Source organism: Ammodytes marinus, assembly GCF_949987685.1.
Source record: "Ammodytes marinus genome assembly, chromosome: 10".
NCBI classification, from domain to species: domain Eukaryota; kingdom Metazoa; phylum Chordata; class Actinopteri; order Uranoscopiformes; family Ammodytidae; genus Ammodytes; species Ammodytes marinus.
In genome coordinates, this window is record NC_137214.1 from 8,939,242 (window position 1) to 8,961,350 (window position 22,109).

General features: G+C 38.5%; 2 protein-coding genes across 4 annotated transcripts; both read left to right on the plus strand.

Moving 5' to 3' along the window:
• Positions 1-1,639: 1,639 nt before the first annotated feature.
• LOC307257074 (hepatitis A virus cellular receptor 1 homolog) lies at positions 1,640-4,391 on the plus strand. Of its 3 annotated transcripts, XM_080036198.1 has the most exons (7): positions 1,640-1,668; positions 1,818-1,961; positions 2,116-2,454; positions 2,755-2,811; positions 2,937-3,034; positions 3,507-3,600; positions 3,758-4,391. In XM_080036198.1, exons 2-7 carry the CDS (start codon positions 1,919-1,921, stop codon positions 3,850-3,852), a joined length of 726 nt encoding a protein of 241 aa, XP_079892324.1. In that variant the 5' UTR covers positions 1,640-1,668; positions 1,818-1,918; the 3' UTR covers positions 3,853-4,391. The 3 variants fall into 3 exon arrangements, with proteins under 3 accessions (XP_079892324.1, XP_079892323.1, XP_079892325.1); XM_080036197.1 differs by lacking the exon at positions 1,640-1,668 and having other exon boundaries at positions 1,740-1,961; XM_080036199.1 differs by lacking the exon at positions 1,640-1,668 and having other exon boundaries at positions 1,740-1,961; positions 2,955-3,034.
• Positions 4,392-8,731: 4,340 nt separating this feature from the next.
• LOC307256895 (cell adhesion molecule DSCAM-like) lies at positions 8,732-13,948 on the plus strand (the record flags this gene model as incomplete). The annotated part of the gene is made up of 12 exons (XM_080036011.1): positions 8,732-8,753; positions 9,119-9,457; positions 9,745-9,873; positions 9,974-10,141; positions 10,248-10,318; positions 10,770-11,016; positions 11,996-12,124; positions 12,234-12,398; positions 12,789-12,844; positions 13,560-13,662; positions 13,745-13,775; positions 13,891-13,948. 12 exons carry the CDS (start codon positions 8,732-8,734, stop codon positions 13,946-13,948), a joined length of 1,518 nt encoding a protein of 505 aa, XP_079892137.1.
• Positions 13,949-22,109: the final 8,161 nt, after the last annotated feature.

Consider the following 22,109-nt stretch of genomic DNA (forward strand, 5'->3'; position numbering starts at 1 on the left):
AACATATACAAGTGACATGTATTTTTACACCGCCAGACACAGACACTAACATGATCCCTCAGTGGTTACTTTTATCTTACTTTGCAATCAAAAACTTAGTGACTATGACTGAATTGATATTTGGCAGTGAGTTTTTGTCTATTTCCTTTGCAAAAACACAGACGTAAAGGAAGGATGCACTTCCAACCTATTTGACATGTATGCCGTGCATGCAACTTTTCAACACATCAGAAGGACCGTTAGACGCAGCTATAGGGTGTATTGGCATAACTTTTTAATGTCTGTGATATACTTATTCTATCAAAACATGGGTTTGTGAAACTAAAAGATTAAAGGGCTATTAAGGACAAAATGTATTTATTTTTATTCAAATTGTGCTGGAAAAAGAAAGAAACATGTGGTCTTCAGTATCATTAGGGTCTTAAACAAGTAGTTGTTTCCTGTTATTGCATTTAATTATAAATTATAAAACGATTAAAATGTTAAGATAACACAACAATCAACCCGTCATGACAAAAGGTTGTTTCCTCTCATGTTAATTATCTTGTGATCTTGAGAAAACACAGCTACAGCTTACAATGAAATAAAACGGCCTTTTGTTTTCCCAAGCTAACAAGTTAATAAACCAGCTTAATAATATAATAATAATTCGGGGCGACTGTGGCTCAGTTGGTAGAGCGGGTCGGCTGATGATCAAAGGGTTGGAGGTTTGATCCCCGTCCTGCCACCTGTGTCATGGTTGTTGTGTTCTTGGGCAAGACACTCCACCCACCTTGCCTCGTGTGAATGTCGATAGTTACCCTGCTATCGGTGTATGAATGTGTGTGTGAATGGTAACGTGGGAAAGGAAAACAGGTCTCCCTTGCAAAAGAGTCTTCGGTCTCAATGGGATTTACCTGTATAAATAAAGGTTAAGAAATAATGGAATGAATGAAAAAAATAATTTCATGCATGGCTTTTCTCTGCCTCTGTACCAATGGCTAGAGGACATTATTTTAAAACTGGATGAAAAGGGAATTCTGGTGAGTGGAGAATGGTGCGTGTGTTGTTGGAAGTCATGTAAAATGAATTCAAGCCATTTTGTGATGGAAGCTGTTGGGAAAACGCAAGTAAACAGACAGCCTTTAATAAAACTGCTGCACTATGCAATTGGAACAAATCTTGCAACTTTAAAATGAAACTTTAAATTAAAATCATCCGAGGGACCCGTGGAGGCCTTCTTGTCTCTAAATAAGGGCAGCAGAGAGAAATGTCTTGAAAAACAACTCATCACAGGCAAATTACTACAACAACCTCCATGTGTGCGTCCACTATTATTACTGCTACCCAAGTTACCACTTTTACTGCAGAAGGTGAGATGAAAAGTTTAATAATCCCTTTGGAAAACCAATCCAAAAATGTCCGTCCTTGGTTAATAGAGCAAAAAAGTTTCATACATTTAGAGTAACATTACTTTTGCTGATGTTAAGGGGCCACACACGTTGTAAACAGACAGGAAAAGTGGGCTTTCTAACTACTGCTTATGTCAGTATGTGACTCGTGATGTTTCCTGTGTGTGTGTCGTCTTCCACTGGCCTCGTTTCAACTTCCCACACTGAAGAAATGTCAGACCGCGGGTTTGTATTTATATGTATCACAGCAAAATGTTTTCCTTTATCATGTTTACAGGTGAGAGCTGATGTCTGCGTGGACAGTGATAAACTCAGGCAGCAGATAAGACAGATCTTTATCTCACTAATCTCACTGCATACCAAAAGGATTCAAGCCCAAAAGTAGACATGACTAGAATTGACTTTTCCTTCCTGTTTCCAATAAAGGGAACTTAAACACCAGTGCATGATACCATCAGTCCTGAAGTGTGTGTGGAGGGATAAATTCCTCTTATCCTCACCCCATGGTTATACAATAGCCTACACACATGCGTGGTCTAGGTTATTTTCTCCTCTCGGTCCTGACCCAAGGTAAGTCGATATTTTGTGCTTTTTAAAATGTTATTTATAGGCATATTCTGTGCTTCTTTCGTGCTTGTGGGTGTATGAGGGTTTTAGTGTACATGTGCTTGGATGTGCATTCTGAATCATCTAATCTGTTCAAATGTATTGGTGTCCTCCACAGTGTCTTCCAGTACCATCAAGGTCATTGGTCTCTTCGGGCACAATGTCACCTTGCCGTGTGGGTATGACGCCCAAACCCATGGCACCTTGGGTTTCTGTTGGGGTCGAGGGAAGGTGCCGAGGTCCAAATGCTCCGACACAGTCCTCTCCTGGCAGGGAGGGGCTGTGGACTTCAGACAGTCCCCCAGGTACCAGCTGCTGGACAGGGTGGCAGACGGAGATGTGTCCCTCACCATCCTGAACGCTCAGTGGAGTGACGCCGGTGTGTATGGCTGCAGGGTGGAGATCCCTGGCTGGTTCAACGACTATAAGGTCAACACACACCTGGTCATGCAGGAAGGTAATGCTCGTTTTCAATCTTGTTATTAAGAGTTGAGGCAAGACACTGCAGGTGATGGGGTTAAGATTTTAAATCATAGAAGATATCGCCATGAAACTTTTTGGTTCAGAGTATTGAAGAATAAACAAATTTTGAGATGGCCGTTACAGATGGTTGTATAGGAGAAATATACAGATGCAAACAGTATACCAGTATGAAAGAAGCATGTCATGGAAGCAAAAATCTTAAATTTACCAGTTTTGGAAAAAACTGCTTTTTTGCCTGCCATGTCTCACCTTAATGAGTTTTTTTCTTTGCCAGCTCCTGAGGAACAACCCATTACCGAGGACTGGACCCAAACTACTGATTGGACACAAGGTGAGCCAGAAACTGTGAATAAATTAATAAATCATTTAAAAAAAGTGTTCATGTTGATCAAAATATACTCTCTTTTTCCGTTGCAAATCTCAACCAAACATTATTTTATTTGTGTCCTAATTTAGGATTTCAACTCCTCACAGAAATATTGACAACAGCTGCACCTACAGATGTGGAAGTTGGCGACCAAACATTTTACGCATATGGACTCGTGACATCTGAGGTATGGTACGGGTTGTTTCAAAGATGAGGAAATATAATATATTGTTTAGAAGAAAATATTCCCAGCACAAAATCTATATAGAGGATCATACTTATAAAGAACAGTAGGACTCTCGGGGGGCTCAAATCGACATTGTTTTTGTGTCTGATGTCTTGTTTTTTATGACAAACTGATGGAAAATGAACAGCTAATCTAGGGGAGTTGTTGGCTTGCATCTTGATTTACAACCAATGTTTCGGCACATGGACCCCTTCCTCTGGAACATTCTGTTGTGAAAATTGAATCCTTATTGGAAACATTGCATAAAAATTATACGTGTGCTGCTTCTATCTTACTTCTTTTGAAAAATATAGGAACGCAACTTGAGATTTTGTTTATATTCAATACACAGTATATTTATAGAACATATTTGGAACAGTGTTCTAATTATAATTGACCGAGTCCCTCACAATAAGGTTCATTTTCATCGCAGAAAGAATTCAAAGCCTTCCTGGAAGCGGGGAACATCGGTCGGGTGGCAGCTATTTTCTTCTTCACCATAATCATAATCCTCGCCTTTATTTTCCGTAAGTGTGGAATGGATTATAGTTTGTGACTCAAAGAATTCAGATTCATTTTACACATTAAAAAGCAGGGGTCTTTATTGAGGGATTGAAGTCACGGTGTGTGGCCTACTTTTTTACACTGAAAATGAAATATAAACGTAATGTTTCTTCAAACCAGGGGGAGGATTTCTGCGGAGGAAGACGCTTCAACATATCGACACGTCAACTGCCGAGAACATTTATGAAAGCATCCCAAATCACCTCGAATGTTAAATGGTGATGGTCAACATTGCCAGAACAACAGAGTCCACAGACTTCTTGTCATCTGCTGGATCTATCCATCTATATATCTTCAGCTTTAAAGGAAAAACTAATGTGATTAGTAAAAATAAACAGTAGGGGCTGCTTACCATGACCCACTGTCCTCAGACTGCATTTTAAAACAAAGCAAATGTGTGTCAAACGTGAGAAGATGTAAAAAATTCAATAAAATTGAATGAAATTAAAATTCACTAGCTTTTGTTTCATAGCTATGTCTGCTTTTCATGGCAGAGTTGATCTTGCAGCGTTTAAAAGTTCTGACAAGGTTTAGACTTGTGGACATGGTGCCACCTACTGGACCTGATCAAAATAGAGAAGATCCACCCATGAATACAGAGTAGCATCAAACAGTTTGGCAGGGGAAGAGAGCGATTGAGGAGGAGGACAGTGTGGGAGAAATCCATGTGCTTTGAAGGAAGTTGGTATTATATTTGTATATTGAAACAATTTGACGAGTGAAGAGTAAAAATAAATAGTAAGATAAAAACACACTTTGGAGTTTGTTTTTTGTTTCATGAAAATACTCAGGCAGTCACACTACACACTGTGCTCAATCTAACTTTTGGGTAGGCAGAGATTAAATTTTGGGCATGTTTATATCCATGAAAACAATGTATTGAGGTCACAATTTTACACTGAAACACTCTAAATAAAATGTGGTCTTCCAATCTCTTTCCGTTTCACCGTGGTATTTATATAAGGCTTCACTCCATCAGCCATCTGTTAGATTTTGCGCAATTTCTTATATGGATTTGTGAGGCGCAGTAAACAAATAAAAAGGTGAGAAATCATCCCTAAAACACTGAGATAGATGCTCTGAATGAATCTATGAGTTTTGTGTTTATGGCATCTTTATATTTCATGAAGAAAGCAGCTCAAATGTGTCAACTTTGAATGTTTGAAAAAATATACATTTCTGCCCGAGGCAACTCTCTCCTTTAATCAAAAACAAACAGTGTGCGACTTCTGGTATCAAATTGACAGAAACCGAAAGAGCTCTTTTGGGTGCTCCTGTTCGTGTGAGCACATCAAGGTCGCCATCATGTGATATGGAAAGGTTTCATACCTGAAACCACACTGTGTTTAGTGTCGTCTGTAAGGTGACTGATTCAGATTAAAATAATTTTTTCACAGTCACGAGAATTTCCCATTTTATTTATATGTGACCAAAATGCCCCTTTCAATGGTTTTTCAACATTTAACCTGCAGTGTGTAGAATTTGGGGATTTTTTTCATGGCATAATTGGTAGAAAATAATTATAATATCCATAATTACGTTAATTTAGAGCATAATAGCTGATGTTTTTTTTAAATTATAATTTTTTCCCTTAGAAAGGGTCTCTTATATCTCTGTGTTTCTCCATACCATGGACCGAGGCATGGGCGCCGCCATTTTGGAAGCATCATAGTTCGAATGTCATCAGCTCTACACAAGCACAGAATGGCACAGTTGGCCACACTGTGTCCATCAGAACTACCAGTTGGAATCTTCTTGAAGAATTTTTGTTGCTTCTCTGAACGGGAGCCATGGAGACGAACTGTTGTGATGATTTCATATTACACACTGCACCTTTAATATTGGTCCCCGGTGTAACTAGAGACTCCCAAAGTAGAAAATAAAATCCACCTTCTTTCTCCCCCTCCATCCTCTCTGAAAACATGTGTTCAAAAACCACAAACAGATTTCTCCCAATCAGAGACATAAATCAAAATGCAGCTACGCGCATTGTTATCAGGCCTTTCTTTCTTTCATTGTATCCCTTGATAATGGCACGTTCACTGTTGCCTGGAGTGATGTGTTGAAGGTGACCCATCATGTCCTATAGGATTTATTGAAACACATCCTGGGTAAGCAACTACAGACCAATTCCACCAATTTCAATAGAGCTCTGAGTTCAAGCAAGAGAGTATACTGTATGTTGTAGTTTGAACTGAATGAAAATGCAATGTTAATCTTATTGCACACTATTTTTTATTTCCTGTTGCAAAGCTTCCTGGGATACTGCAGTTAGAAATGTATTCTCAAATCTTGAACTGACTCAGTTGACAGAGAATTGATAATGATAATGGTTTTTGAAAAAATAAACTCTCTCTGTCGGGGAAATCACAGCCTTAAGACTTGAATATAATATGATATCATCAGGCAACACCATCAACACATCAGACTTTCTGTTTAAGATATTAACTCAAAATGTGTTTTTGATGTCATTTAAATGCATGTAAGATCATATCTGTTTGTCTTTCGGTAACATTATCACAGCGGTCTGTCTCTCTGCAGAAGAGATATGATTTAATTCACTACATTTAATGTTGTTGTTTTTTCCTTTGATTATCCACAAGTGCTTCATTTGGCAAATGGTTTCCTTCTCGCATTCAGCACGACAACCCAAAATGTAAATGAACCAAGTTGTTAAAAACGTCTTATTTTTTCTCGCCTAAGTTGCTTGCATCAGTTATTTTATTATCAGTGTTTTCATAAGCATGGATAAATTATGAAGTTTTCTTTTTTCAACTATTCTAATTTGAAGTTTTTGTGTGTTTCGACTCCTTGCGGAAGTGTTGACGACCTCCACATTTTTCATAGTAAAGAAGGTGACACAGAATTAGTCAGGCATTATAATTGTTGCAACTCTGGCCTGGTATATATATTTTCAGCTTTAATATTACAGTTTTGAATATATAGTGGCTATATTTTCAATAAAGTGCATATTCGTAGCACATATTTCAAACAATGTACCAATTATAATTGCTCCAGTCACTAAGGATAAGGCTAATTTTATTTGCAGGAATAATCCAAAGCCTTCCTGGGACTGGGTAACCTTGGCTGGATAAACTTCATCTTTATTTTCAGTGTGTGTAGAAAGGATAATAGTTTGGGACTCCATGGCCATTCAGATTGATTTTACAATTTAAAAGTGGAAATTCACTGAACAGTTGAAGTCACAAAGGTGGGCGTCCTTATTTCATCCCATATGAATTGTATTCAGTTCATTTAGCAGATTCAGCGCCAATACAGTGCCCTTTAAGCCGCCTTGGATGGGCAGCATGACATTTCATCAAATCTAATTCCAGTGATTCATGTTTGACTTTTAACCATGTTGACCATACCAGCATGACTAATGGCTAATTCTTGCTTCATTGTGATAACTGCACTCTTGTCCTGACCATAAACTGTAGGCTACTGAACTATTCGAGGCACTGTGTACAAATATTTTAAAAACAAATAACCTGTTGGCACTGATCATTAAAAACTTTGTCACAAAATTGAATCCAGAGTGTTGCTGAATATCAATATTGTGTACCTGCTTCTTTATACTCAGATAATCACCTAATATTGGGGTTTTGTTTTTGACCAGGAACAAGATTTGTGCCAAAGTATTGATCCAACCTGCTGAGAACATTTATGACAGAGTGAAAAAGCTTGAGTGACAGGCAGCATGACAAGAACAACCAAGAGTTATCCGAAAGTGTCTGTCTTTATTTGTGTAGTAAACAGAAAATGCACCAAAATTCTCTAAAGCAGCAGCTCACAGATTAAGAGGAAATGTGTGTCATATGCAGCTCAGAAGATGTAAAAATATCCTGCAGATTAATTAATACAATTTTCTTGTTTTTACTTGTGTTTTGTTTTCTTGTAATGCTTTATTTAATCTCACAGCATGAAAAAAGCTTTTTTTTTAATACTTGAGGACAGAATGCCACCTACTGGACTAAAAACATTATAAAATAATATTACAGTTAACCCTTTAAATACAGTTTAGAGTCACCAATGTCCTTGGTTCATTTACATTGCTGTTGTCATAAATGCTATTGTCATCAATTTCATAATGTGGATCCATGTAAATCACACCACAACACGTTTTATTTATTATTCAAATGGATGGATGACATGTCTGTTATTTGAACATCCCGAAACAAAAGCACTCTGAATTTAACTCTGTATTGTAAGTGGCTTTCTCTCGGTTGTTGTTCCACTTCTGTTTTTTTTACGTATTTCTTTTTTATCATGTAAAGAGTCACTATGAATTCTAAACTTCTTGTTTTGGTTTGTTATTTTCTTCAATTAATTTTTGTAGCAATTTCAGCAAGACTCAGGAAATATACAGTGAGTAAATGGAAGGAAATGCTCTTGATGTGGCTCTGAAAGGAAATTCAAATTCATCTGGAAATCACCAGAATTTGTGTTAAGTCTGCATGTTTCCCCATTGTTGCAGTTGTATGTGTTTCTCCATCAATTGCTGTTTCAATCCTACAAATAGTTACAATGATAACAAAAAGACACAGCTTTTTATTGTATTCTATTGTTAGTTTGTACCAATGAGTTAGTACAAGTTTTGTAGGAATGCCTGAAGAGGAAGTTCTGTGCTGGGTTACTAAACATCCAGCAGACCCAGATGTTTATTCAGCAGTCTATGGGACCTAAGAGTGCATGGACCTTGAGTAAACCAGACTTTCCATTTTCCAGTTATACTTTGGGACATACTGAGTAAACCTGCATGCAAATTGATGAAAAATGAAGATAAGAGATCTAAAACCGTTTTTGTTTGTGCTCTCCCACTGACAATAACAGTTGGCAGAGAAGCTAACTTCAGATGTTTTCAGAGTCTTATCAATATTTTGAATAGTTTCTATTGGTTAAGATCATTTCCAAGTCAGGGAAAAAATTAAGAAAAAAGGAAAACACATTTCAATGCAGATGTTCTGTTAATGCAAAGCTGCTCACCCAATAAATAAGTTGTCCCTATACTCCTACTACAATTATTGAGGCCAAACAACAAGGGTCCGGACAGGGTTTTGATAACCTTGATTCTGTGTCTGTCTAATCATCAAAATGAAACAGTGTGCCTCTTCAAGTATAAGGAACCAAAACCGCATAGAAGGAAACAGCTCCTTTCTACATTCCTCTTCTGGGAGCAGAAGTTGTTTGTGTGAGCATATCAAGGACGGCATCATGTGATTTTGAAATATTTCAAAGCTGGAACCACACTGGGGTTTGGTCTAGAGTGGTTGGCAGGTGAACAGAGTCCTTTGACTGATTCGAAAGACAAGAGAGTAAAATGATTTTTTTTGGCAGAAGATTTTTCTCTTTTTTCTGTAGTCTCCTCTGTTGTCTACTACTAGGTGAGACATTTATGAGAATGATTTGCATTTGTAATTATTTGATAATAATATCTTACCGAATATTCCTTACTGCCAACAGGACTTTCTACCCTTTCAGGCGGTGTGCTTGCAGACAGCATTATAGCCAGAGTGGGAGAAGATGTTAATTTGATTTGTAACTATGATGCTCAGTACTATGGAAAGCTTTCTGCATGCTGGGGCCGAGGTGCCATCCCCAACAGTGGCTGTGCCAACGAGGTGATCAAGTCAGACGGTACATCGGTGACCAGCAGACTGTCGGAGCGCTACCTGTTGATGGGTGATATTGGTAGGGGTGATGTGTCGCTGACCATCAGGCAGGTGGAGGAGGGCGACTCAGGGAAGTACGGCTGCCGTGTGGAGATACCGGGCTGGTTCAATGATCACAAACACCAGCTGACTCTGACGGTAGTGGCAGGTGAGACCCACAAGGATTAAGCTATTATGTATGAAGGGGGAGAAAACAAGTAGTATTTGGGATAACGTTTAAAGTTTGGTTCCTGGAATTCAACAGAGGCTCCCTGTGTAATGAAAAAATGCTTTAGAAATGTTTGCAGTTGAGCAGCTGGAACGAGCACACTATTTGATCAGTGAATGACATCATGATATATTTATTGTAAAACTGTTAGCAATTTGGATTGATGAATTGGCTACTCCAGTCAGCACTATTTAAGCACTATATTGGTGTTTTTATTTTATTATTAGTACGCCCCGATGCCTTGAGGGTGGAGACAAGGGAGGTGAAGGAGAGAACTATCACTGTTCATTGGACTCTGGGTTTTGACGGTGGCAGGCCCATTACAACCTATAGGATTGACCTCAAAAACAAACATGGTAAGCACAAGAAAACTAACACAATAATAGTATTGACAATTTGGACATAAGGTAGCTAATATTGCAATGTGAATCTTTTCTATCCATTCCTGTTGCACAGCATCCTGGGATACTGCATTGAGGACCGAAGTCTTTAATGTTGAACTGACTCAGCTGACTCTGGTGGATTTGCGTCCGGCCAAGAGCTACAACATTCGCATGTTTGCTATCAACAATGTGGGCATGAGCGAGGCCAGCAATATTCTGACATTTACCATGAAAGAAGCAGGTAGAGTCAGTTATTTTTCGACTGTTTTTCAAATGCTAACCAAAGGAACTAAAATAACTATAATTGCATTTTTAATGAATTACCCCTTTAACCCCTCCCCCTGCAGCACCACAGGGTCCTCCCTTGGACATGCAGGTGGTGGCTCTCACTTCTCGTAGCATCAAAGTCTCCTGGAAGGTAAAGACCCAATTTTGAAGCTTTATTCACAATTTTAAAAAGTAGTTTTTTGATATTTGGAAAAATAAATGCTAAAGATACTCTGCATAGTCTACATAGTGGTCGACAGATATGGGTTTTTTAATGGCTAATTTTAATATGCAGTATAAAACCGATATCACGCTGTAGTTTTTTTTTTTGCATTTGAGAAAATACAACAGTTTAATAGTAACAAATGAGAAACAAAATTGATCTTAAATGAACATCCATTAAATACATGTAGACATAGAAAAATATTTGAAAGTTAAAAATGTGAATTGTCTATGCACTTCCCTGGTTTTGGCTCTGTAAAAATTGCAACAATGGACTTTTGGATTTCTGTCCAGCCATCTGTAATTCTTAAAATAGAAAAAATATACAAGGTAAATATCTTGGTTAAAGCATTTGAGAGTGTTTGTTTTCTCTTGACCAGCCTCCAAGGCCAGAGCTCATAAATGGGCTTCTGCGGAGTTACAGCATTAGCTACAGAGAGTACGACCCAACAGGCAGACAGTTCAGAGGCTGGCACCATGTAAGTATGGCCGCCACGTCGGGACCACAGAACGTAATCCTGAGCAACCTGAAGCCTTCTACCCCGTACGGAGTGATTGTACAGGCCAAAACCAATGCAGGAATAGGACCTGCCTCCACTGCACCTCTCTGCTCAACTCTGGATGAGGGTGAGTAGGAAAAGGGGAGAGGATATTCAATTAATTTGATGAATTGTATTATTGCTATGATGCCTGTTTAATATCAAATCATTACAGATTGGGCTTTTTTTTTGTTTCAAGTTCTCACAACGTCAACAGTGTCAACACTAACGTCGACTTACACTGCTGTCACAATGTGGATACAAGACAATACAAGTTTCTCTTCAAGTACAGGTATGTGTTATTCCATCTTGGGAACTGTAAATATAAATACATGTATTATGAATAGAATTATTATCATTATTTTAAAATCTGTTCCCAGTTGAGGCTGTTACTGCCGCCACAGTCTGGGATGACTGGGGTTTCACTACACTACACTCAACTGCAAGCTTCACATCAGGTACTTTGGAAGCCATTCGTGATTTGGTTAAAGTTTTTTTTTTTTTTTTTTTTTGGCATTTTTATGCTTTATTGATAGTGTAGAGACAGAGTTGAAATGGGGCAGAGAGGGGAGTGACATGCAGAGAACGACCGCGGGCTGGAATCGAACTCGGGTCCGCTGCTGGCCGAGCCCCATGAGGGAGACGCCCTACCAACTGAGCTAAGGGCGCCCCCAGGTTAAAGTATTTTTAAGGAAACTTTTATACAGAGGTTAAGAATTTGGGATGATAATGAGGAAGAAGTTTTATAACAAACCATTGTGGTGAGGAAGTAAGAGTTGTTGCACTGAATTGAAATTACTGTAACTTTTTATAGCTTTTTCATTGCACACCTTACATCCAGATTTGCTTTATTTCAACTCTTCCAGCTGTCAATCCAAAGTCTCCTTAATTCTCAAAATGTGCCCAAATCCATGTCAAAGCATCCCATAGGAGTAGAGTTATCCCATAGCAGTAGAGCCATTATTCACAGCTCCACTGACTGCCTGAAGAACGTTCACATTTCACTAAAGTTTTATAGGGAATATGTATTTTATCTATCCTAACTGTCTCTTCGGTGTGTCTCCTAGTGGCCCCTGATCCCCCAGTGGTTCAGGTAAATGAGGTCAAAGACAATACAATTTCCCTTCTATGGACTCCTGGGTTCGAAGGTGACAGCGCCATTACTGGATATTACCTGGAGTATAAAGCAGTTAACGGTATGAGAACATTTCACTGAAGAAATTCAATCATTGACACTGTACCGTAATTCAACTTTGGAAGCTTAACTTAAGTTGTTGATCCTTTTGGCTCTTTTTCCTCACACAGCCTCGTGGGATAACACAAAGACAGTTGTAGACTTTAGCCCCAACCAAACAGACGCCACAATAATAGAGATAAATCCCTCGACGTACAACATCCGCATGTTTGCCAGGAACAGTCAGGGCACCAGTAAAGCTAGTACTGTCCTCACCATCACCACTGGAGAACCAGGTATTGTATTTTCTTGATTCTCACTGTTTTTTCTTCTCATTGTCTCAATGGTATTGTCACATCAGACAGGGCAGGACTTGTGTTTGTATTGCTGAACTCAGCCATAGTGATGCCCTCATTATCAATTAACAAATATATTTTTTTTCTCAGTTTCTGTAGAAGCAAAAGTAGTGGCCCATACTCACCCTCAACAAGGCAGCCCAAAATATAAATGAGCTCAATTCTATTATAGCAAAACCACAGTTCCTCTAACCACAGGAAACACACTTTATGTGGCCCGAAGACTCAGCGCGGTTGCGTTTGTTAGATGCACAGTTTGTTGCACGTTAAGCAGTTTTCTTCCTCTCTCTCTTCCTCTTGGCTACTTTCCTTTGTGATTGTCCCTGACAGGCCATCACAGCGATGATCCCGTTACCACCTTATCTACTGACACTCCTGATGCTCCTGTAAGTATGAAACTAGGGACTTCAAAAAGAAGTAGACAGATCCTTTTTTTAAGTAATGATGCCAATACCACCCAGTGAAACGTCTCTTACCCGTTAAAGTCATGCATTCAATACGTCCCTTGAGTAAAAAAGGACACTGCTAAGTAGTCAATGAAGATAAATGGCACCTGGGACTTTTACAGTTTATTATTAGATAATCGCTCATTAGGCTTCTATCATTATTAGGGCCCTACTGCTTGTGCATCAACATTAAAACAAGATCAACTGCTCCAGTTTGCTTAGATCAAGATTTTTTTTTTACCATATTGTATTGGACTGAAACTAATATTTAAGATCATTATGCATTAATCTGCTGCAAATTAATCAATGGATTAGGCCTCTTTGGTTTTTAAATATTTGGATAATAGTGATAAATGTATCTCAATTAGAGAGCCCAAAATGCCACCTTCATTATCCTCGTTCTGTCACACCAATAGTCAAAGATTGAAAATAGATAACATTAACTAAATGTCACTTAGAAGGTGGAGTCAGTGATTCTGGAGAATACGAAATCCGCTTACATGAGGCTGTGTATCTGCTGTCAGCTTCTTTTGATGTTCTGCACCCCCCCTCCCCCCTCCCATAAATCTGTCAATACAACTGTGATGTTCTCAACACGTCTTTAAATATCTCCGGTAAAGCTTAAGTTGAGTTGTTTTTGAATCCTCTCTGCCAGGCCCAAATCAAGGAGAGTCACAGTGGTCACCTGGCTGCCATTGTGTTGCCAGTGGTGCTGGTGTTGTTGGTTGTTGCCATGGTGACAGTATGGCAACTTAGACGTGAGTATTCCAAACAGTGTGAAGATAAAACGTCCCACACCATGCCTGTCTTTAATTTGATCTGCTCACTCTCTGTTTCTAGGGATGAGACACAAAAATGGAAACCTGAGCATGTGAGTGGTTGCATCATTTTGTAACACATTAATTCAGAGAACAAAGCCACTTTAAAAACCTTTAACCGTGGCTGTCCCTGCTAAAGTGAACAATACCTTTTTTCCTTTGCTGCAGGTGGATGGCCACCGGAGGGTTACGCTACAGAGGAGCTGAGTCCCTACAGGAGCTGTAAACTAACAGACCTTTGAGGTTACTTTGGCCTTAAAAACTCACAAATAAACAACAGTTTTAAGCTTTATGAAATGTGCAAAAAGTGCAGTTCATTGTGTCATTGCGGAAAGTCAATTAATCTGCCAGAACTTCAACTGTGTGTTAAGTTGATCCAAACTAACCAAAGGAACAACCATTTCTACTTTGTAAGCTCTCACTGAAGAAGGTCAAATTACTGCACACACTTACAATATGTGTTGGGTTTATTTACTTTATTTTTCTATTGTTTTATCTTTGTAAAATAAATTCTCTGGAGCAGCAGCTCACAGATTCAGAAGAAATGTGTGTCATGTGCAGAAGATGTAAAAATATCCTGCGGATACCATACTATTTTCTTGTTTTTATTTGTGTTTTGTTTTCTTGTAATGCCACAGCATGAGAAAAACTTATTTTTTTATACTTGAGGACATAATGCCACCTACTGGACTAAATACATTATACAAAAAATATTACAGGAGAAGTTTCCACCTTTAAATACAGTTTACACTCACCAATGTCCTCCTTGGTTCTTTTGAATTGCTGTTGTCATAAATGCTATGCTCTATTTCAAAATATGGAACAAAGTAAATCACACCACAACACATGTATTTTTTTATAATTCAAATTAATGGATGACATTCAAACATCCCCAAACAAAAGCATGCCGAAACAAAGTGTATTGTTTGTGGCTTCCTCTCGTTGTTATTTCACTTCTGTTTTTTATGTGATTTTTTTTATCATGTCACTATGTCACTATCAATTCTGAACTAACTGTTTTGGTTTAAGCACAATCCAGGAAATAAACAGTGGAGGAAAATGCTCTTGATGTGGCTCTGAAAGGAAATTCAAAGTCATCTGAAAATCACCTGAATTTGTGTCAAGTCTGCATGTTTCCCACATTGTTGCAGTTGTATGTGTTTCTCCTTCAATTGCTGTTTCAATCCTATAGTAACAATGATAACAAAAAAACACAGCTTTTTATTTCCAAATATTCTATTGTTAGTTTGTACCACTGAGTTAGTAACAGTTTTGTAGGAGTGATTTACTAGGTGGTACTTGGGTTACTAAACATCCAGCAGACCCAGATGTATATTCAGCAGTCTATGGGACCTAAGAGTGCATGGACCTTGAGTAAACCAGACTTTCCATTTTCCAGTTATACTTTGGGACATACTGAGTAAACCTGCATGCAAACTGATGAAAAATGAAGATAAGAGATCTAAAACCGTCTTTGTTTGTGCTCTCACGCTGACAATAACAGTTGGCAGTAAAGCTAGCTTCAGATGTTTTCAGAATCTTATCATTATTTTGAATAGTTTCTACTGGTTCAGATCATTTCCCAGTCTGCTCGGGGGGAAAAAAGAAAAAAAAAAGGAAAACACATTTCAATGTATTTTCTGTGGATGGAAAGCTGCCAACGCAAGAAAGAAGTTAATGTTGTGATAAAAAATAAAACATGTTGAATCCTTGAATTCCTACTACAATTATTAAGGTCAAACAACAAGGGTCAAGACAGGTTTTTGATAACCTTGATTCTGTGTCCGTCAAATCATCAAAATTGCATAGCCGCATTTGGTTGGTCTACATTCCTCTTCTGAGAGCAGAAGTTATTTGTGCCGTCCTTATATCAAGGACGGCATCATGTGATTTTGAAATATTTCAAAGCTGGAACCACACTGGGGTTTGGTTAAGAGTGGTTGGCAGATGAACAGAGTCCTTTGACTGATTCGAAAGACAAGAGAGTAAAATGTTTTTTTTTGGCAGAAGATATTTCTCTGTTTTCTGCAGTCTCCTCTGTTGTCTACTACTAGGTGAGACATTTATGAGAATGATTTGCATTTGTAATTATTTGATAATAATATCTTACCGAATATTTCTTACTGCAAACAGGACTTTCTACCCTTTCAGTCGGTGTGCTTGCAGACAGCATTAGAACCAGAGTGGGAGAAGATGTTAATATGATTTGTAAATATGATGCTCAGTACTATGGAAAGCTTCCTGCATGCTGGGGCCGAGGTGACATCCCCAACTTTGGCTGTGACAACGAGGTTATCAAGTCAGACGGTACATGGGTGACCAGGAGACGGTCGTATCGCTACCTGTTGATGGGTGATATTGGTAGGGGCGATGTGTCGCTGACCATCAAGCAGGTGAAGGAGAGCGACTCGGGGAAGTACGGCTGCCGTGTGGAGATACCGGGCTGGTTCAATGATTACAAATACCAGCTGACTCTGACGGTAGTGGCAGGTGAGACCCACAAGGATTAAGTTATTATGTATGAAGGGGGAGAAAACAAGTAGCTTTTGTGATAACGTTGAAAGTTTAGCTCCTGGAATTCAACAGAGGCTCCCTGTGTAATGAAAAAATGCTTTAGAAATGTTTGCAGTTGAGCAGCTGTAACGAGCACACTATTTGATCAGTGACTGCCATCAATGATATATTAATTGAAAAACTGTTGGCAATTTGGATTGATGAATTGGCTACTTTAGTCAGCACTATACAAGCGCTACATTAGTGTTTTTATTTTATTATTAGTACGCCCCGATGCCTTGAGGGTGTACACATGGGAGGTGAAGGAGAGAACTATCACTGTTCATTGGACTCTGGGTTTTGACGGTGGCAGGCCTATTACAACCTACAGGATTGACCTCAAAAACATACATGGTAAGCACAAGAAAATTATCACAATAATAGTATTGACAATTTGGACATAAGGTAGCTAATATTCGGGGATATACTATGGAGTATGCAGTGTGAATCTTTTCTATCCATTCCTGTTGCACAGCATCCTGGTATACTGCATTGAGGACCACAGTCTCAAATGTTAAACTGACTCTGACTCTGGTGGATTTGCGTCCGGCCAATAGCTACAACATTCGCATGTTTGCTATCAACAATGTGGGCATGAGCGAGGCCAGCAATATTCTGACATTCACTATGAAAGAAGCAGGTAGATTCAGTAATTTTTTTACTGTTTTTCAAATGATAACCAAAGGAACTAAAATAACTATATTTACATTTTTAATGAATTACCCCTTTAACCCCTCCCCCTGCAGCACCACAGGGTCCTCCCTTGGACATGCAGGTGGTGGCTCTCACTTCTCGTAGCATCAAAGTCTCCTGGAAGGTAAAGACCCAATTTTTAAAGAGGACCTATGATACTTTTCGACTTTTATGATCTATAAACGTTGTTGTAATGATTTATAGTCATGTTTAACCATACTAGAGTATCAAGTAATTAGGTACATGCATTTCGACGTATTCTCTGCTGACCGTCAGGGGTGGCTATGCAGAGCACTAAAAACTATGGCAGCCGGTCGAGCCGAACTTGTTAAAATTTCCGGGTTGTGTCTGTCACGCTGGGGTCGTTTCTGTCATGTTTCCATATATGGTAATGCTGCCGCTCAGGCAAGCTCCGGCTGCATGCACCCACCTTCCTTAAAATTTCCCGCTGCTGGAAGGAAGGCAACCAATCACAACGGAGTGGGGTTTACAGCAGGGGGGGGAGGGGCGGAGAAGCTCAAAGCAGTGTGTAGAGAGAGACTGCTGTGCTCGCTAGGGTAAGAGGAAGAGTGTCCCAACAATCTACATAATTTTTTGTGATGTGATTCGTGTCAGGTTGCTCTATAGCAGTTTTTAACAAGAAATGAAGACCAGAAAAGTAGTATAATAGGATCTCTTTAAGCTTTATTCGCAATTTCAAAAAAAGTAGTTTTTTGATATTTGGAAAAGTAAAGGGCAAGGCTACAGATACACTACATGGTCCACATAGTGGTCGGCAGATATATTTTTTCAATTGCCAATATACAGAATAAAACCAATCTCACGCTGTAGTTATTTTTTTTGCATTTGAGAAAATACAACGGTTTAACAGTAACAAATGAGAAACAAAATTGAACTTAAATGAACATTTATTAAACACATGTAGACACAAACATTTTTGAAAGGTAAAAATGTGAATTGTCTATGCACTCGGCCTTCCCTGGTTTTGGCTCTGTAAAACTTGCAATAATGGACTTTTGGATTTCTGTCCAGCCATCTGTAATTATTAAAATAGAAAAAATATACAAGGTAAATATCTTGGTTAAAGCATTTGAGAGTGTTTGTTTTCTCTTGACCAGCCTCCAAGGCCAGAGCTCATAAATGGGCTTCTGCGGAGTTACAGCATTGACTACAGAGAGTACGACCCAACAGGCAGACAGTTCAGAGGCTGGCACCATGCAAGTATGGCCGCCACGTCGGGACCACAGAACGTAATCCTGAGCAACCTGAAACCTTCTACCCCGTACGAAGTGATTGTACAGGCCACAACCAATGCAGGAATAGGACCTGCCTCCACTGCACCTCTCTGCTCAACTCTGGATGAGGGTGAGTAGGAAAAGGGGAGAGAATATTCTATAAATTTGATGAATTGTATTATTGCTATGATGCCTGTTTAATATCAAACTTTTTTTTCTTTTCAAGTTCTCACAACGTCAACGGTGTCAATACTAACGTCGACTTACACTGCTGTCACAATGTGGATACAAGACAATACAAGTTTCTCTTCTACTACTGGAATGTGTTATTTCATCTTACATACATCTATCAGAGCTTAATATTACATTAATATATCATTGATATACTGTATATATATATTTATTTTTTAACTCTGTTCCCAGTTGAGGGTGTTACTGCGGCCACAATCTGGGATGACTGGGAGTCCACTACACTACTCTCCACTGCAAGTAACACATCAGGTACTTTTTTAGCCTTTCATGATAAGGTTTTAAGATTTAGGTTTTAAGTTTTATAAAGGAAACATTTATACAGAAGTTAAGAATTTGGGATGATAATATAACCTGTATATAACCTAGTTTTCACTGCTCACCTTACATCCAGATTTGCTTTATTGTGAATCTTCCAGCTGTCAATCCAAAGCGTCATTGAATATCAAAATGTGCCCATATCCATGTCATAGCATCCCATCGGAGTAGTCATCCCATAGCAGTAGAGCCATTATTCACAGCTCCACTGACTGTCTGAAGAAAGTTCACATTTCACTAAACTGTATAGGGAATTTGTATTTTATCTATCCTAACTGTTTCTGCTGTATGTCTCCTAGTGGCCCCTGATCCCCCAGTGGTTCAGGTAAATGAGGTCAAAGACAATACAATTTCCCTTCTATGGACTCCTGGGTTCGAAGGTGACAGCGCCATTACTGGATATTACCTGGAGTATAAAGCAGTTAACGGTATGAGAACATTTCACTGGATAAATAAAATCTTTGACACTGTACCGTAATTCAACTTTGAAAACTTAATTTACATTTTTAATCCTTTTGGCTCTTTTTCCTCACACAGCCTCGTGGGATAACACAAAGACAGTTGTAGACTTTAGCCCCAACCAAACAGACGCCACAATAATAGAGATAAATCCCTCGACATACAACATCCGCATGTTTGCCAAGAACAGTCAGGGCACCAGTAAAGCTAGTACTGTCCTCACCATCACCACTGGAGAACCAGGTATTGTATTTTCTTGATTCTCACTGTTTTTTCTTCTCATTGTCTCAATGGTATTGTCACATCAGACAGGGCAGGACTTGTGTTTGTATTGCTGAACTCAGCCATAGTGATGCCTTGGTTCATAATAAATTGACAAATATATCAGTGATTCTTGAGAAGTGGGACAAAACAGGGTGCAATGTTGAAAAAATACAAACCCTATGTTTAGGCAAATTAAATTACATGTATGTTTTCAACATGTACTAAGCTACGCATTGATACAACCTCCCAGCTTTTGTCCTTGTTATCAAAATGGGCTTTTTACCTTGCCATTCTTTACTTTGTGTCAACACCATCAGACACCAAAAACACACATTCATTTTCCCTCAATTTATGCTAGACCCATGAGAAGAATTGCGATCACAAGTATTCACCAAGACTGACAGAGGCCACACAAATATTTTCAAAATGTATATGACTATAGATATTTTATATACATTTTCCTCTATGTTCTTCAGTTGAACTGTGTAATAGAATGTTTACTTTACAATTAACAGCAATCAAGATGTGTTTCACATTTCAAAACACTTTCTCGTGTTAGGTGACTGGTTAAATTTTCACATATGACCAACCATTCCTCAACAACTATGAAATATCAATATGTATTGTTATCATAATAATATAAATCTGACGGAGTTGATACATATCTGACGGAGTTGACAAGTATATCTTATGAATTTGACATATCGGACAGTGGTGACAAAAACCCAGATAACCATCAAATACGTAGAATAATCAATAACAGTGATTTTATAACAGCATAGTATTGGTTGAGCGTTAATTCAAGATTCACATTACAGCGTTTCAATCAGACTAGCTCTAAAAGACTCAGACCAAATCGCCTCATTTTGTATATCATCCTGTACTTTTTTAAGAATCATCCATGACAAAAGAAGATTGTGAGAGTTTCCATAAATACAGTATTAGAAAAACTAAAACCTATTTCTGTATTTAATATTTATTTTAGTTAATTATAATAACTTGAGAACAACCCAAATATAATGCCTTTGCATTGAATGTCAACTCCGTCATTGGCCTGTCACCACCGTCAGACAGGAAATCTGACGGTGTTGACATATTTAACAAAACAAATTAATTAATCTAGTTAGCCATTTGTTTTTTCTGTTGATGATTGGTGCTAGTATTCAGGAATATAAAATTATGGAAACATTTCAAATAACTTCTTCAGAAATTGTAAGTCGGTGTTGACATACAGTATCATGGTTATGACGCATGACTTTCAAGATTTGGAATGTAAAGTATTCTAAAACTACAATACTTATAGCCTGTCTGACTCTAATGTACTCTGCACAGATAGCTTGTGACAATAGGTCCTTCACGGAGACAGCTGCCCCTCATATTGTCTGATTTTATTTAATTTTAATGAAATGTCTGACGGTGGTGACAAAAAGTGTCCCCCCACTTAGAAACCTTATAAAACATGAATGTGTTGTAGAATTTTTTTTTATTGATATGAGAGATTATTTAGTGTTGCTTTTGATGAAAAAAGCTCTTTTTAATCTTAAAGTACATTTTTAATAGGTTTTATTGCATATGAAAGATTGAAACCTTATCTGTGGACACACTGTTTTTGAAGTCATGAGAAAATAACAAGTGTCATAAATTTGACATAATAATAACAATAAAATCAAATTTAAGGGGATAATTGTGCTCCAGACATTCTATTCTTAATCCCTAATAACATCTACAATTTTAAATATTTTTAGTTTTAAAGATAACAGCAGTTACATTTTGTCCCAGCCTTTTTTCCCGGTTCTCAAGAATCACTGATATTTTTTTCTCAGTTTCTGTAAAAACAGAAGTAGTGGCCCTTACTCACCCTCAACAAGGCAGCCCAACATATAAATGAACCCTATTATATACTGTTATACTATTATAGCAAAACCACCGTTCCTCTAACCACAGGAAACACACTCTATGTCGCCCAAGACTCAGTGCGGTTTCTTTTGTTAGATGCACTGTTTTCTGCACGTTAAGCAGTTTTCTTCCTCTCTCTCTTCCTCTTGGCTACTTTCCTTTGTGATTGTGCCTGACAGGTCATTACATCGATGATCCCGTTACCACCTTATCTACTGACACTCCTGATGCTCCTGTAAGTATGAAACTAAGGACTTCAAAAAGAAGTAAACAGATCCTATATTTGAGTAATGATGCTACTACCACACAGTAAAAAGTCTCTTACCAGTTAGAGTGGCTACGAGGAACTTTGGCGGCTGGCGCCCCCTTTGGTCGAAAGCGGTAGTATTTTAACAACATCAGCTGTCGTAAAGCTGTTTTCTAGCGCGTGCTGGCCTGTGCGAGTGTCAAATGATTAGGACGCAATATAGTGCATGTCCGTGCTGAAAGTGTAAGGGCACGGAATCTTTTCGGCTCCGTGAGAGTGGTTATTGACACTGCATCAACTCAATGGCAGTCAGTGCCACACACACCTGATTGCAATGAGTTGATGCAGTGTCACTAACCACTCTCACGGAGCTGAAAGATTCCGTGCTCTCACAGAAAGCGAAAGAACGAGAGACGGCAGTATGGATCACGATGAGGTAATGTTTATGTTGTTGTAAATAATGACTATTTTAG